The sequence below is a fragment of the Spermophilus citellus genome (assembly GCF_964194105.1).
Source record: "Spermophilus citellus genome assembly, contig: SCAFFOLD_222, whole genome shotgun sequence".
In the NCBI taxonomy this organism is placed as follows: domain Eukaryota; kingdom Metazoa; phylum Chordata; class Mammalia; order Rodentia; family Sciuridae; genus Spermophilus; species Spermophilus citellus.
Window position 1 is genome coordinate 3786 of NW_027673054.1, and position 16914 is coordinate 20699.

The 16914-nt window shown below is 33.2% G+C and overlaps 1 protein-coding gene across 1 annotated transcript; it reads right to left on the minus strand.

Annotated features, from left to right (window-relative positions):
• Positions 1 to 9648: 9648 nt before the first annotated feature.
• Positions 9649 to 10920, minus strand: LOC308640180 (ephrin type-A receptor 5-like; the record flags this gene model as incomplete). The annotated part of the gene is made up of 2 exons (XM_081312183.1): positions 9649 to 10312; positions 10888 to 10920. Coding segments are annotated over 2 exons (697 nt in total), but the record flags the coding sequence as incomplete, so codon positions are not given.
• Positions 10921 to 16914: the final 5994 nt, after the last annotated feature.

A 16914-nucleotide genomic window follows, 5' to 3' on the forward strand; every position in this document is an offset into this window, starting at 1 on the left:
ACAAATGTTTCCCGTTCTTTACCTCTGTAGCTATCTAGTCCTAATTTATCTGTACTTCAGTTTCCTAATCTGTAAAGGAGAAAACAGTGCTCAGTCCAAGAATCTTTTATATCAGTGCTTCTTAAATCTGAATGTATAAGAAAATTATCAAAGGATCTCAGTAAAATGTAAATTTACTTTCAATGGTTTTGTTTTGTTTTGTTTTTGTTTTTTGGTGAGAACTAAAATTCTTCATTTCTAAAAAATTCCCAGTAAGGCCATTGCAGCTGGTCCATATACTATTCCCAGGGAGGCCAACAATGCATGCATTTTACATGTATACCTTACATCTCATAGCACTTAACATTTTGCAGAGAAGAAAAATAAGCTGACCAGTTTTGTAATTTGGCCTTGTTCACAATCTAACAAACAGAAAAATGAGATTTGAACTGTCTTTTGCATCACTGTAAGGACAATGCCTTAATTTACCACCTACCCAAAAACTTCCTGATACTTCTCACAAATCCATTTTAAGTTCTGAAATCTATTAATGATTTTATTCAAGTATTAGATTCTTCATATGTAGGATATCTAAAGATCTTTGGGAGATCTTAGCCATTAAAGTATTTTTTCTGATAATTTTTCTATATAAACTTATTAAAATAAAAGGAGATTATCTAGTGAATCTCATTTTAAACATTTATTTTAAGTGGTATTTTGCAAAAGTATGAGACATTTGAATGTAAAATATGATCAGTAATTCTTCAGCCACATGATCATGATGGAATTCAAATCCATTAATGTTAAAAATCTTCCTTTATAAGGTGCTATTATTATTATTGCAAAGGTGAGACATAGCATTTATCTGTTAGATTCATTCTAAACTAAAAATGCATACACACTCAAAACCATGTGCACATCAAAGTTAAAAGTTTGACCAGAACACATTATGGCATGATTGTCCTTCTATTACATTTATTTGATTGCCGTCTCCCTATTTTTCTTCCACACACCAAGAGATTCAATAGTTAAACCACTGTTGGACCAATTAACCCTTTCTTTCTTTCTTTCTTTCTTTCATTCATATTCTCTCTCTCTCTCTCTCTCTCTCTCTCTCTCTCTCTCTCTCTCTCTCTCTCTCTTTCTTTTGTTTTAAAAGCCTTTCATACCTTCAATGGGTTTCACGTACAAATAACTAGCCAACAATACCACTCGTGAATAAATTGGTTTGTTTCAAGTTTGATATGAATGTATTTGACCACAGATAATTTATTAGATATACTCTATCTTTAAGATAATGTAACATGCATTAGAAAAGCCTCACTTAGCCAATAAATTCAGGAATATAATTTCTCTGATTTTAATATAAGAACTTTAGAAAGAAAAGAGTAACACAAAATTAATATATTAAAATAGATCTCTACAATGGAAATTCCCTCAGCTTACTACACTGTTCCCTGTAATTTTGGCATTGTTGTTTCCCCATCTTTGTTAAAAATCAGCTCCTTAGAAAAAACTTTTTCTTATGGCCCTATCTAAAATTAGCAAATTCCACCCCAGGTATTAGCACCACTCTTAGAAATTCTCATGAATTATAACTGGATAAGACTCCATATGCTTGTTTGTATGCATATAGGTCTGAATTCCTAGGATACAGGAATTGTACAGGCAGGATACAGTACAATAATAAAGAATAAAGAGTAATATTTAAAGAAATAGCCAATCTTTCAATGCTGAGTCTCTAGAAAAATATTTATAAAGGAAGTTTTTTAATATTTACATGGCTTTTTTTCACTCAATGAATAAAACTGTAAAATATCCTATGATAAATAAATTTCTCAAGAATTAGATAAAACCATTTTATAATAGAAGACATTTATACATGTAAATATATTTTATTTTTAATAGACGATATAGGAAATAGCTCATTTTTACTGAATAAGTATAATGTGCCAGATACTATGTTAAGCACTTTTCATTAACTATCTCTTGAGATTGCTAAGAGGTAGGTAGAGATGAGGAAAGCAAAGTTTGGGGAGATTCAGAAACTTGCACAGGGATAGGTAGCTGGTGAATTGTAAAGATAGACTATGAGCCCAGGTGTTCTGACTCATAATAAATGGGCTTAATGAGTATGTTGTCTCTCAAAAGAAATATATTTCTTGCCATATTGAAGTTAAATCAGTCACATCTCAAAAAAAAAAGTTTTGGAAAATCTAAAGAAAAATGTAAACTTTTACAAAAGCAACAGTTCATAAACATTTTACTGGCACACATGTTCATTTGGGGTGAGAGAATAATTGGATTAGTAGTTCTCTCAACTAAGAGCAATGCTATCCTCAGAGAGTATTTGGCCATATCTGGAAGTATCTGGGATTCCTAGTATGTTTACTGGGTAGACATCAAAGAAGCTGTTAAATATCCTACAAGAAATAGGCCACCACCCTGCACCTCCACCCACTAAAAAGAATATCTGACTTAAATAGAAACCTTTATTTAGGAAGAAAACCAATATCAAATGCAGAATATCTCTAAAACTTTAATAGAACTAATCCAAAAAGTATGCCAGAAACCTGTCTAAATTGAAAAAAGAAAAAAGGATCATCTATTTTATTATCCTTATGCATAATAGCCACAAATGGATGAAAGGACTTAGTTGTTTAATTGTCTCGGTGGTTTATCTCAGCAGCAGGACACACACAGAAACACACACACACACACACACACACACACACACACACACACCATCCAATGATACATTGAACTTCCATAATCACCACCCCTTTTTTCAAATTTTGAAATTAACATTAGTTTTCCTTTGTTGCATAAAATAACATACCAAATAGAACCAAAAGTTCAACCTCTTTGATGTTTTTGGTAATATGCCTAATTAAAAATAACTAGGCTCTCCAATGTATAATTACATCAACATCTAATAAACTATATTTCCAGCCAATTTTGCTTCAATCATAAATATGCACCAGAAGTATGAATGATCCACATACTGCTCCCTGCTGTATCTGTACTGTTTCTGAATCAAGGCTCTTTTTTGAGTTGGGTATTTTCACTACATTTTCCTTGCTGTGCAATCATCTCCCAGTTGGACAATTAATAAGTGCTTTTTCTCCACAGCCCTTGACGTGTAACCTCCCTTACCCTGTATTTTAGCATGCACTATATACCTTCTTCACTCTGACTAGTTTTGGCAGTGACCCACAATCTAAATCTCTTTCCTCCATTTGATAAAAGTGAAACTATAATTATCCAGGGCTAATTTCAAATTACTACTTCATTCCACCAGCAACTGATGAAGATTAGTGGTCTTGCCTTGCATCTGAGTAAGTCAGCAACATAATCACAAGAGAACTCAGCAGGCAACATTTGATTCATGTGAACTCAATTACTTCTGTCAAACACATTCATTTCAATAAAAAGCAGAAACTTCAAAAATGGGTTTTTGCTAACCATTTTACACTCAAAAAAAAATTTCTTACATGACTCTTAAAGGAAAAACATAGCATGAATTTCACCAGAAATAATAATAAATAACAAGTAGAGAAACACACTTGGGTAAATGGATTTGGAAACATTACTTATTTCTGAAAGTAGAGAGCATTTCAGAGAAATGAATTTGTATACTTAAAATTATTATTGAAAATTTATGCTATATATTAGTTGCCCCACAAAAATTAATATACACTATATTTTAAGTTAAACCAGAGTATTTTATTATCTCACCTAAACCAGATTATTATGAGTAAGGAAGTTGATTTTTCTTAAAGGAAGTTAAACGAAAGGGAGTTGGATAATGATGACAGATTATGAATTGCTAAACTGGCCAAGATGCCTGAATCACTGCTTGGTTGTCATCTGGGTTTAAGTCATATGGTTCAATATTGCCCAATACTCTGTACCCTGAAGAATTAGTTTCTAAAAGTCCTTCGGTCAACTCCCTCATAAGTGTAAGTATACCAGGTCACATGGGCATGATCTGACAGTGACTACCATGTCATCTCCCTGTACAGATTCAGTAAATGTTAATATATGATAATCATTATAATAGATATATTCAAACTTCAGCTTTTAATATAATTACATCCTTAATTATATTCTAACATAATTTAGTATCAAAGAAACTGAGTAATTAAATGTCATTATGCAATAAGGCCATCCTATAAATATATTTTAATATGTGATATATGAGGCTCTACAAAATTTATTAAGATTACATCTATAATAATTAATATATAAAGTGTCAAACACATATGGTTTAATACCTAAAAATTGAGATTTTTGGCCTGAGAGTTTTAAGATTAAGAAAGGATCATTTAAAAAGAAATATTTGTAAATTTTCAGTTCAAGCAAAGATATGTTCTGCAGATAAATACAAAGGTAAAATAAAACAACAGAACACAATATTTAGCTGTTCACAGTGGTGCACACCTGCATGCCTGAGGAAGGAGGATCACAAGTTCCAGGCCAGCCTCAGCAACTTAGCAAGGCCCCGTCTCAAAATAAAAAATAAAAATGTGCTGGGGATGTGGCTCAGTAGTTAAGTATGCCTGGGTTTAATACCTGGTAGAAAAAAAAATCAATATTTATAAAATGCAGTCTTCTTTTATGCCCTTACACATTTTTCTTTCCTCTCTTTGGATACCCTTTCCCTTCTTCTTGCCTTTTGATTTCTTTCTCACTTGTCAACTCAACCTACACCAACCCTGCCATTAGGAGGTATATAGTGTAATCAAAGTAGGGAAAGTCATTATTTGAAGGGAAAATATATGAGTAAATAACAATGAGATTTGACCTAGTTTGAGGAGTCAGGGACTACATCCCAGAAGAAGGCATACTAGACTACAGATCTGAAGGATTAGCATGAATTACTTAGCTGGCATAAATGAGGTTGAAAAATATTCCAGGGGATGAGAACAGGATTCTTTCAAAACAAATAATGAAGGTAAGTAAACTCTCTTTGAGAACTAAGAGGAGCTGATGTAGTTGGGGAGGGGAGGAGATTCTGCAGAGATAAGAAGGGCAAAACCCATGCAGTGTTTTAGGGTGTTATAAAAGTTTGATCTTGAATGATTCCAAAGAAGTTTGTAAAGTGGTGGGATGTAATGAGTGTGCAAAACCACAAGATTTGCATTTTTACATAAGTGATATATTCACATTGTTCAAAATCAAAACTACATATAATATCACTCAGTATACTCAAAAATGAAGTTCCTTCCTATAAGGTATGCTTAGGGATTTGAGGAAAAAAGGAAATAGAAGCGGATGATTTCAAGAGATAATGGGTTGTTAAATTCTGAAAATACCTTGTAATGGTTAATGATTAGGAAAGCGGTGTCAGAAAGATCTCTAGTTTTTTTTTTAATCAAGAATAATTTCTGAACATCAATTTCCCATTTTAAGATTTGAGGATAGGCTATTAAGAACATAGAATAACTGACAATAATAATGGCATTTTATATCACACCCATCAACACACATATTTACATTTACATACATACATTATGTATAGATATAAAATGCCTCAAGAATATCTGTGATTTCTGAAATCACCAAAGCAAACTTGAAAATTTTGTTTATTCATTCAATGAGTTAATCATCCAAAAAGAGAAATTATTTATAGAACATTCAAAATTCTTCCTAAACAATGAAACAGATTAGAACACACAGAGTCATAACCACATAAATACAGTTATCTCATACTAGACAAAGGCACCCAAAACATACATTACAGAAAAGATAGCCTCTTTGACAAATGGTGCTGGAAAAACTTGAAATCCATATGTACTATAATGAAACTGAATCCCTATCATACTGCACAGAACTCAACTCAAAATGTATCAAAGGCCTAGGTATTAGACTAGAAACTACACCAAATAAAAGAAAATGTAGGCCCAACTTCCCACCATGTGGGCTTAGGAACCAAATTCCTCAACAAGACTTGTAAAGCACAAGAAGTAAAATAAAAAATCAATAAATGGAGTGAAATCAAACTAAAAACCTTCTTCACAGCAAAGGAAACAATCAAGAGTGTGAACAGAGATCCTACAGAATGGGAGAAATATCTTTGCCATCTGCACCTCAGATAAAGCATTAATTTCCAGGATATACAAAGAACTAAAAAAGCTTAACAACAATGTTGAGGGCCACAGCCCGACTCAGCTGTGGTCCTTAACACACCAATAAATAAATAAATAGATAATCAATAAAAGGGCAAAGGAACTAAACTGACACTTTTCAAAAGAAGAAATACAAATGGTCAACAATTTTTTAAAAAAAATGTTCGACATCCCTAGCAATTAGAGAAATGCAAATTAAAACTACACTGAAATTTTACCTCACTCCACTCAGAATGACAGTTATCAAGAATACAAGTAACAATAAATATTTGCAAGAATGTGGTGAAAAAGGTACACTCATTCATTGCTGGTGATACTGCAAATTGGTACAACTACTGTGGAAAGTGGTGTGGAGATTCCTCATATAACTAGAAAGGAAAACACCAAGTTATGCCACTCTGTAGTATATGGAGTTAAAATCAGCATACCACAGTGATGTAGCCACATAAATATTTATAGCAGCATAATTCACAATAGCTAAGCTATGGAACCAATTTAGGAATCCTTCAACAGATTAGTGGAAAAAGAAAACATGGTTTATAGACAATGGAATATTACTCAGCCATAAGAAAGAATTAATTTATAACATTTTCCAGTAAATGGATGGATCTGAAGACTATCATACTAAGTGAAATAAACTAATCCCCAAGACCAAAGGTAGAACGTTCTCTCTGATATGTGGAAGCAAACCCAGAAGAAGAAGGGGAGAATAGAAGTTCAGTGAATTAGACAAAAGGGATGAAGGAAAGAGAAGGGGATAGGAATTGGAAAGACAGTGAAATGAATCTGACATAACTTCTCTTAGGTACCTATATTAATATACAACAGGGTATCTCAACATTGTGTATATCCACAAGACTGGGATCTTAATGAGAATAAGATATATTCCATGTTTGTATAATCATGTCAAAATGCTGAGGGCCATTGCCAAGTAGGAATGACGCATCAAAATTTCCTTGCCAGCGTACCCCATGTTGCTTAGAGGACATTCGCTGGGACATTGCATGTATGCTTTAGTAAGGTGACCTTGCTCAAGGACCAGGGCGGATCCGGGTTTAGAGCTGATCAGGTTTTAGGGAGTATCCTGTCCTTGGGTTTAGGGAAGTTCCAGGTTTAAGGTGTACCCTGCCGGGGAATAGGGCGTATCCTGCTGCCTCAGGCACGCCTGATCCTTGAGTTCCCAAGTTCTCCTGGGATTCAGAAAGTATTGGAAAAGAAAGCCTCGTGGAGTAGGTGAATTGGGCAGCAGCAGAATTGGGATTTCCCCAGAATGTGTGTAGAGGCTGGTGTGAGTTCGGGAATAAAGAATTGCTGTTTGAATCTACAAGGTGTGTGGTGGCTTGTGATTCTGTGCCCAGCCAAGACTGCGGCATCAAAATAGACACTACTCTCATGTATAACTGAAAAGAAGAATTTTTTTTAAAAAATCTTCCTAGAATGGAATTGTACATCATTTGTACATTGTAAAACACCATAAAGCATTATTCATATATACCACACAGTATAGAACAGTAGTCTCTGGCTGTTGTAGTATATAGATCACTTACACTTGGCCCCTGAAGCCTTTGTTCCTACTAGGCTAGTAGGGTAGGGAGCTAAATGCAGGAATTAAAAGAGAGTCTGCTTCATGAAGATATCTATAGTGCAACCTCTGCAGCTCACCTCCCCATCTCCTCTGTCTCTCTGGCCTGATTCAATTATTAGTAGTATGAGGGGAGAAAGAAGAAGTGTGTTAAATGCTTCCACTAAGAAACATACTGTCAGAGATACTAGTCCCTCAAGATATTTCATAAGTACCAGGAGAATGCTTAATCCCATCAATAATCAAAATTTATCCTCTAAAAATGTAGAGGCTTCTTATAGCCTCTGCCAAGCAGATATGAAGATAAAGCTCAGTGTGGTTTGATCTTAAGCCACCATATATTCTCTAAAATAATGTAATCAATCAAGTATCCCATGTTGCTTTAAAAGACTAATAAACAAAATTTTACACTTAACCAGTAAGACATACTTATAATATGTTAGGCTACAATATAGTCAAGAGATTAAATTTAACTCCTGCTTCGGATTCTACAATTACCTATGACCTCATTGTGAACCAGTAAAACTGCTCAAAACAAAAAGTTAAGAGAATGTTAATCAGAACTTTGCTTGAAATCCAGTTCTGAACAAACTATGATTCATTTCCCTAACCAACATATAAATATTTCAAAAACATAATTTTGAATTAACAAAACTTTTAGGTGTCCATGTGTATGTAGGTACAAATTAAGTGTGGCGAGTTACAACTTACACAGAAAAACAACCATAGAATTAATTGTAGATAATATTGTAAAGAATACAAAATAAGAAATTTAAGTATATGCAATGTGTTTCTAAATTGAATGAATTAACCAAAGTCATTATGACTTCCAGATAATATCCCTAGTTTATTTCCTGGATGTCTACCCATCTACAGGCTGGCCTGAGCAAACTTACAAGTTTGATACACATAATGCATACAGTGAACTTAGGAAATAAAAATGCACCTGAAGCGACCAGAAGGGACTGAGGGACTGCTCAGCATTTGGTTTTCTTCTTAGTTAATAAACATGAACTCCCATTACTTAGTTAGCATGCACACATCATGGTGAAAACAAGTTCAAGTTCATTAGGACAAATAATATTTAAAGGAAAAAATGTTTGTTTTTCCCTCTAAAATTCCCCCAATGTCTTCACTTTGACATAAAGTACTATCCTGTTCCAAAAAGCCATTCATAAATATCCAAGTTTGAAAGGGCAACTTACCACACTGCAGGCAAAATGAAAGCATTTTCAAATGAACAGGGAAACATGCATGATCAAGTTTCAATTTAAAAGAAAAATTAAGACAGGAAAAAATCTCCAAGTGCAAATTGCTTCAAAATGACCTTTTATATGTATTGGCTTTATCTCTAAACAGTTATTTTCATGGGGCATTGCTTATTATGCATTTAAAATTGATCTGTAAATTTTTAAAAGCAAGCATGTAATAGCAACCATATGTAAACAACATACTAACCCAAGTCCTGTCCATTTACAAATGTTTTGCTGTGAAACTCATATGGCTGAACTTATTTTTGAAGACACTTTAAAAGGCAGTTTAAAGCATACCAAAACAAGCCTCCTGTAAGATTTTGCATTTGACTTTCAATCAGCAAGTAAAGTATGGAAAGAAAACAGCAACATCAGATCATAATCATACCATGAAAGTTACTAATCTCTTGGCTTGTGTTGTTCAAAAGTAAAACTTCTGAAAGCAAAGCAAATATGAAATATTGCACAGCCAGTCAGACACTCTCTGAGTATTAATTATGTATATCCAATAAAATATTACATTAAATCTTTCATTGTTGCCAGGAATTTTAAAATTCAGAGAAGAGAGAAATCAAACTTGAAGAGTAAGAATCTCCATAAATTAGCAAAGTAAAAGGTCACTTGCTCATAATCATTGGAGGAAATACATATACATGATCCAACTGAAGCAGAAAGCCCCTGTAGATCCACAGGCAACTCTTACCTTGACAGGTACCATTTTTCTCTTCATATCCTTCCTTGCACATGCATTTCCCAATGGGCACCAGCCACTCCCCTTCAGCACTGCAGTGCATTTTGGGAGGTTCATCTGTCACAGAATGGTTGACGCAGGAGCCTGACACCTCAAGCAACTGTGAAGAATCTGCTCCAGTGATGGTGTCAGGGAAGACAGCCAAGTGCCGTATCACAGAGGGGCATTTTTTATAGTATACACGCACAGAAACCAGAGCAATGCAAGCACCAACATCTTGGAAAGCAAGATAAAATCCCTTTTTGCTTAGAGGTCCTACATCTCTGACCTCTGTATTCAGTTTCATGACACGGTCACCAAGATCAAGTTCCGTAAAGCTCTCATCAGCAGCAATGGTATCGATTTTGATGTACTGGTTTTCCTCGATGTTTCTTCCATTCTCATCATCTGACTCAAAATAATACATGTTAAAAGTTTCCTTACAGGTTCCCAGTCCTCCAGGAAGGCTGTTACAGTCTCGCAGAGCGAACTTGAGTTCTATAAAGATTCTGGAAGCACCTTCATTGGAGATCCAACTGGTCAAAAGCCAGTTATTCTGATTCTGTTCCATAACTTTGCATACTTGGTATGTGTGGATAGGGGCATAATTTTCATCAACTTCACCAATCTCTTCCCACTGTACAATATAAAAAAGAGATAAAGAAATTTTTGAAATAGAAAACAAACAGGAAAAATAGAAAAAAATCATGAAAGAAAATTCATTCATGTATAGAAATCCCCATAAACTCCATATATAGTATTGAAAGAAAGAGCCCTACAAATTTGGGAGAAGAAATTAACAAGAAATTTTATTCTTTTTTTTTGGTGCTGGGGATTGAACTTAGTGTCACCATGAAACTATGCACTCCACCACTGAGCAACACCCTTAGCCCCTCCTTTTTTAAATTAAAGAAATTAAGAAATTATAAGCTCTTTGGATTTACTCAAAGATGAACAAATATAAATGATATGTTCCAATATCTTTTGGGGAGGAGGCATATACTTCAGAGTAAAAGTAAAATAAAATGAATGTAGTCAAGATAAATAAGAAGCAAAGCAGAGAAAGTATATATTTTTGGAAGAACGGTAGTATATAAACAAATAGGATAGATGCTATGATTTGGATAATATTTCCAAAAGATTCACATGCTAAAGGCTTTGTCCTCATCCCATGAAGCTATTAAGAGGTGGTAGAATCTTTAAAAGGTTTGCCATAGTAGGAAGTCTGTAAGTCATTGGGGACATGTCCGCAAAGAGATATTAGGTCCTTGTTCCCCTCCTGTTCCTCCAGTTTGTTATCTGTCCATGAGGTAAGTGGTATTGCTCTGTTACAAACTCCTGCTATAATTAGCTGCCTCATCATAGGTCAAAAAACAATGGGTCAGCTGATCATAGACTGGAACCTTGAAAACTGTGAGCCAAAATATACCCTTTATATTTATAATTTAATTAAATAAAGGTTTGTTATAGTAACAGAAAGGTAACACAGAAGATAAAGTTTGAGAGGGAAAAATGTCTAATTTTAAAAAGTAAAATGAGAAAAGAACAGCAAATGTGAAAAAGAACGTGAAAAATGTAACATGAAAAGTCACTTAATTCTGTCACATGACAAATAGTACATTGATGTAATATAACTTGAAAAAAATACATTAGTTTAAAATTAATAGTAGATCTTTATTTCATTGAACCTAGCAACTCAGAACTTTTTCACTAACTGGACAGCTAAATATGTATTCATGAATTTATCCACAAATATAGACACAGATACAAAATAGAAATTACAGGATTATAATATGCACAGTCTTGTCATTTTGAACATTAACTGACTTGTTATATCCTGTGAATGGATTAATTCCCTCTGATCAATGCATTACTTTATGAATAGTTACTTTAAGATTCTGAAAATGTACAGGATGTAAAAGTAATTGAGTATGATTTATATAGCTTTCAAAATATGATCAGTTCAAATAGGTATACACCTATTATTTCCTGATAAAGTACCCCAGTTTTGAGAATCTCAATGTACAATGAGCACTTCCAGAACAGTATTAGCACCAAAGTTTTATTCTTGATAAAGATATCATGATAGCCTAAAACTTTTCTTTAAGCCTTATAGAATGTATATTCACAAAACTATATATGGTTTTATTTTAAATCATTAAAAAGTCACTGAAACAGAGAGAAAAGAACCCACACTAACTTCCAATAAGTTAAGAATGTGTGATTTTGAACACTGACTATTTTAGATAAATTTTATGAGACATTTTTTAGACTTCATATTAAGTGTAGCATTATTTCTTCATTCTGTCCAACTGGCAAAGATGGGCAAAATGTGAAAGCACAAAGGGTGCAAATAAATCTCATACCTCAGATGGCCCTTCTCAAAATTCTAGCTGTCATCAGGCAGACATAAGTAAAAGGTGCTAATGAGATAAAACTGCTGAGTTCCTTAAATTCACAAGAGAGAGACATCAAGATTTTATCTTGCCTAACACGTTTAACATTCTGCTGTTATGAGAAGCATTGGTTCTTTCATTTAATCTTATTTTTTTTCTTCTCTCATAATGTATATAAACTCTACTTAGCCTCTGGTTTTCTAAACCAACCTTCTGTCTTACCACTATATCATTAAACCATTCACAAATAATTGAAGTATATATCTCTACAGTAGAAATCATTCCTGTATGTAACAATTAATATTTCTTGCAAATGAGAACCTCAACTAACCAAATGAAAACTGAAAATTATCCATCTACCATGACAAATTAAATACATGGTCTTTAGTTTAACAAAAGAAAAATAGCATTAAAGCTCTTCTCTTTAAGAAAAAAAAAACCAAAATGTTACACTATTACTTTTTGAATATTTATTTTATGTTATGATAGTCATCCAAAACAAAATACAAATGGATTTTAAATTGTTCACCTTAAATCACTTACAGAAGACCTATTTCAGCATCATATATTCCAGTAAGATCATTGTAGCAAATAAAAGCAAGCAAAAAAGCAGCAGATTCCAAGACTACAAGCCAAGCAATTCAGTCTTTATGTGTATGAAGTCCACGGTAGCACAAATATTATTAAATATGCAAGCCAAGCAGCACTTGACAAGACAGCTTAATAGTTACTGCTTCAGGTGATAATTTCAAAGTATGTGCATAAGCATTTTGTTCCTCTGAATATTCTCAATTAAGGAGAGAAAAACTGTAATTTTCTTCAAATTTAAAAATCTGTTGTGGTGAGATTTTATTTATTTTTTCTTCTCAAGCATTCAAAATACAAATGAAGGCTCACATTTTATATTTCTCATTGACAAACAGGAAGACTTTAATTTAAATCATTGTGGCAATAAGCTATTCAAAGAATCAAACAAGTAATATATACATTTTCTAAATATGCCCTCCTTTAAACAAATACATTAAGAAATGGACAAAATTATTTCCGTTATTATAGATTATCTAAATAAAAATGTGGAATTCCTCTGTAGTTTCTTTCTTTTTTTATATTAAGAGGTCATCTTACTCTCCTCAGCTAAAATCAGCCATGAGAAAGAAAGGTTTGGGGGGTGGGGCAGTGGAAAGAAAATAACACTCACTAAGAAATATGAATATAGTAGGCCAATTTCTATATACTTTAAAATGTCGTGACAAGGAGATTACAGAATTTAATGAAGGACACAGATAGAAAACAATGTTTTTCTGTTCAATTTTGTTGCCTTTCCAAATATTCCATGGTGTAATAAAATATTTGCTAATCCCTTGGTTACTGATTAATGTGGGTACTAGGGAAGCACAAATCACTGAATGCAATAAGGAACAATAGCTTCACTCTCTAGCTCTGGCAGCTCTCATCCTTTGAGCCCATGCTTCTTATATTTTTTTTCCTCATTTTCTATATTCTGCATTTTTTTCCTCCTTATTTCCTATACTCTACCTTAAAATTTAGAAAACTGATTACAACTTTGGTTGGCTTGGCTTTTCTTCAACTCAGTTGTATTCCAAACACATGCCTGGTCAGGCTACCCATGTAAGCCTCATTCATCAGAAAAGAGGGGAAGGGACTTATTTTCATATGTGTATCATGGAATTACCATCTTCCTACCCAAACCATTAAGAAGTAATTGCTCCCTGTCTGCCTTTCACTGAACTTTTAGATTTCTTGCCTAAAAAGAAACCTCAATTTTTCGATTCACTTCATTAATTGTTACCACACACTGTTAAAACTAAATATCCAGGGGCTGGGGATGTGGCTCAAGCGGTAGCGCGCTCGCCTGGCATGCGTGCGGCCCGGGTTCGATCCTCAGCACCACATACAAACAAAGATGTTGTGTCTGCCGAGAACTAAAAAATAAATGTTAAAAATTCTTTCTCTCTCTCTCTCTCTCTCTCTCCTCTTTCACTCTCTCTTTAAAAAAAAAACTAAATATCCACTTTTTCAGTCATCATGTAACCATTAAAATTTTTCTGCCTTTCTTTATATATCTTAACACTCAGAAACCTATATGCAACTGGACATGCATGATGGTCTTATTATAAACTGCAGCTCAGGGTCTGACACTACAGAACACAGAGGAGGGTGCTCAAGAGATATTTTGTATTGAATGAACTCATGCCAAACATGCATGCATTCCCCTTAGTCCAGAAATCCAGTTCATTTTAAATTTCAAATAATTCAAACATTGCAAATAAATGATTATATGGCTGACATTCTATTAAAAAGAACAGACTTTCTTCTCTGTAACTTTTCTAAACTTTATCAATTCAAATTAGAAAGTTTATGAATTCAGATTTTTTGAAAGTTCTTTTTCAGTAGTTTTTTATTCCAAATCTTTAAGCATTTATTTAAATATATTTTCTCAAGCCAATTATTCATATAATTATTATGAGTTTAGTCTGGCATATTAGCCTGTAAAACTATCTTCATTATCATTACATCTTACCAATTATAATTTATAGCTTAAAGTAGATATTGTATTCTTGAAAATGTTTTCAGAGTACACATTTTTATTTTGTCACTGATTAGCCTTCTACACTATTCTGTACAAATTAAAATCTCAGAAGATAGTACATCATAGAGTAGCACTGTACCTAAACTCTTGTTTGAGTGAAATTGTCAAATGATATTAAGACAATCTTAGTGGGTTTTGTGGGGGGGATTTTTTGGCAGAGTGATGTAAAAACTGGGCAAAGAATCATTGTCTTCAGCATTTCTCTGACATGAGTAAAACACAACTTTCTAGGAAGACCTTGTTTATTGCTTAAAGACTTCTTTTTTTCATTATCCTTTAATATCACAATATTTTATATAATGCCTTTTAAAATGCTCTAAAACAAAATAAGTAATATGCCTCAAATTTTATTCAAAATGTTTTAGATATAACTTATTACATTCAGTGTATGTATCCATGTTGTATTATAGTATGTTTCACTAACTTCATAGAAGATATCCCCATCTTAAGCTACTGGAACACTGATGTTTGAAAAAGAACAATACTGCTTTCATGATCTTAGAAAATTCCCAAGAACAGTTTGATATGCATTAAAATTTTGAAGTCTGGCATTTTACCCATTTTAACCAAGAACAAACACTCTAATTTATATCTCAAAATATATTTACCTAAATGTAGACTTTATGGAAGTTTTCTGCTACTGCAGAAATAAAATGAAAGCAGAAGTCTGGCCTACTTTGGAGTCATTCTGACATATAGTAAGATGGGAGGCAGAGCCTTATCTCAGGTAAGGTTAAGATTTATAAATCTTAGGTAAAGTGTTCTATTATTTAACTGATCTTTGTTTTTAAATATCATTTTATAAAGCTTACATATATTGTTGCTTGATGTCACATGAATACTAACTAATACAATATGATATTACATTTAAATTGTACCCAGTGTATAGAACTTCATATTAATCTTATTGATAACAGGTCCAGTTCTAGAACATTAAATGATATAAATAAATATCCAATATGTTATTTTTATAAGTCTAATTTTTCCATGTAACCTTTTGGAGAACACCAGCTTGATATAATTTTTTAAAGCTTTTATCTTAAAGACTTATATACCTGGAAAATATGAACACATTTAATACACAAAGAAGAGTAACAGTACCACAATTACATTGGTGTTTTATATTAATCAAGTTTAGCTCTTAAAGAAATAACATATTACAATATTGCAAAATAACAGTTGTTGTTTAACCATAGTTGTATAATGCTTAATTCCTTCAAGATTACTTTCTCAAAAAACTTACATGTATAACCAATGTACACAGACCTTCTTTATCACTTGCTTAAACCCTCTTATTTACTTAATCATATAGACTCTTATCCAGAAACACATTTTCCTTCTATTAAATCCATACTTAGAGCCTTCTAGTTTCTCTTCCCTATCTGTTAATTCCTTTTTTATTCACATTTTGCAAAAATCCTTGTAAATTTCTGAACTTAGGCAAATTATTCCATTTTAATAGGAGATATTTTGTTATTTGAAGCACACAATTAATCACATCTGTTGACCATTTCATGAAAACTTTAACAATGTTTAAGTATATAGAATTATATTATTGTAGGGAGCTGGAGTTCTGGATATCAGCTGTTATGGATTTGAGCCAAATCATCTTCTTTTTGGTCTGTAGAAATCACTTTAGTTACTATCTCTGGAATCCAACTGTCTTCCTAATCCTACCTACTATCTCTTTTTGACTGGATGTTCTCTTCTACATTCAATAATCCGAGGTACAAGATTCTATGCCATTGTATATTGATTTATATGATACATCTGTGCAGAAAGTAATTCAAACCTATGAATCCCAATCAAGTGCCCAATGCTTATCTGTGCTTCAAATCTTACCTAGATTTCTGTTTTCATACTTATATTTCACCCATATATTCTTATAAATATCACAGGTTCTCAATACCAGTATTCATCTAGCAGAATGATTCCTAACCCAAATTGAACATGTTATTAACCATAACCATACACTGTTTTCTCAATATAACTTTACAAAAGACCAGATAAAGAGTTGATCTTACAATACAGGAAAGTAGGGGATCCTACACCTGCTGAGAACCACAAAGGTAGATGCAGAAATAATTTCTGGAGAAGATGTAGGCAGCTATGTAGGACCTAAGAAAGCAAAAGTCATCTTCTAAAGCAAACAACCCGGTCAGGAGGAAGGGATGTGTCTGAATCAGCCTCTCTCTTCTCAATGCAGGGAAGATGAACCAAGCCAGTCCTGTG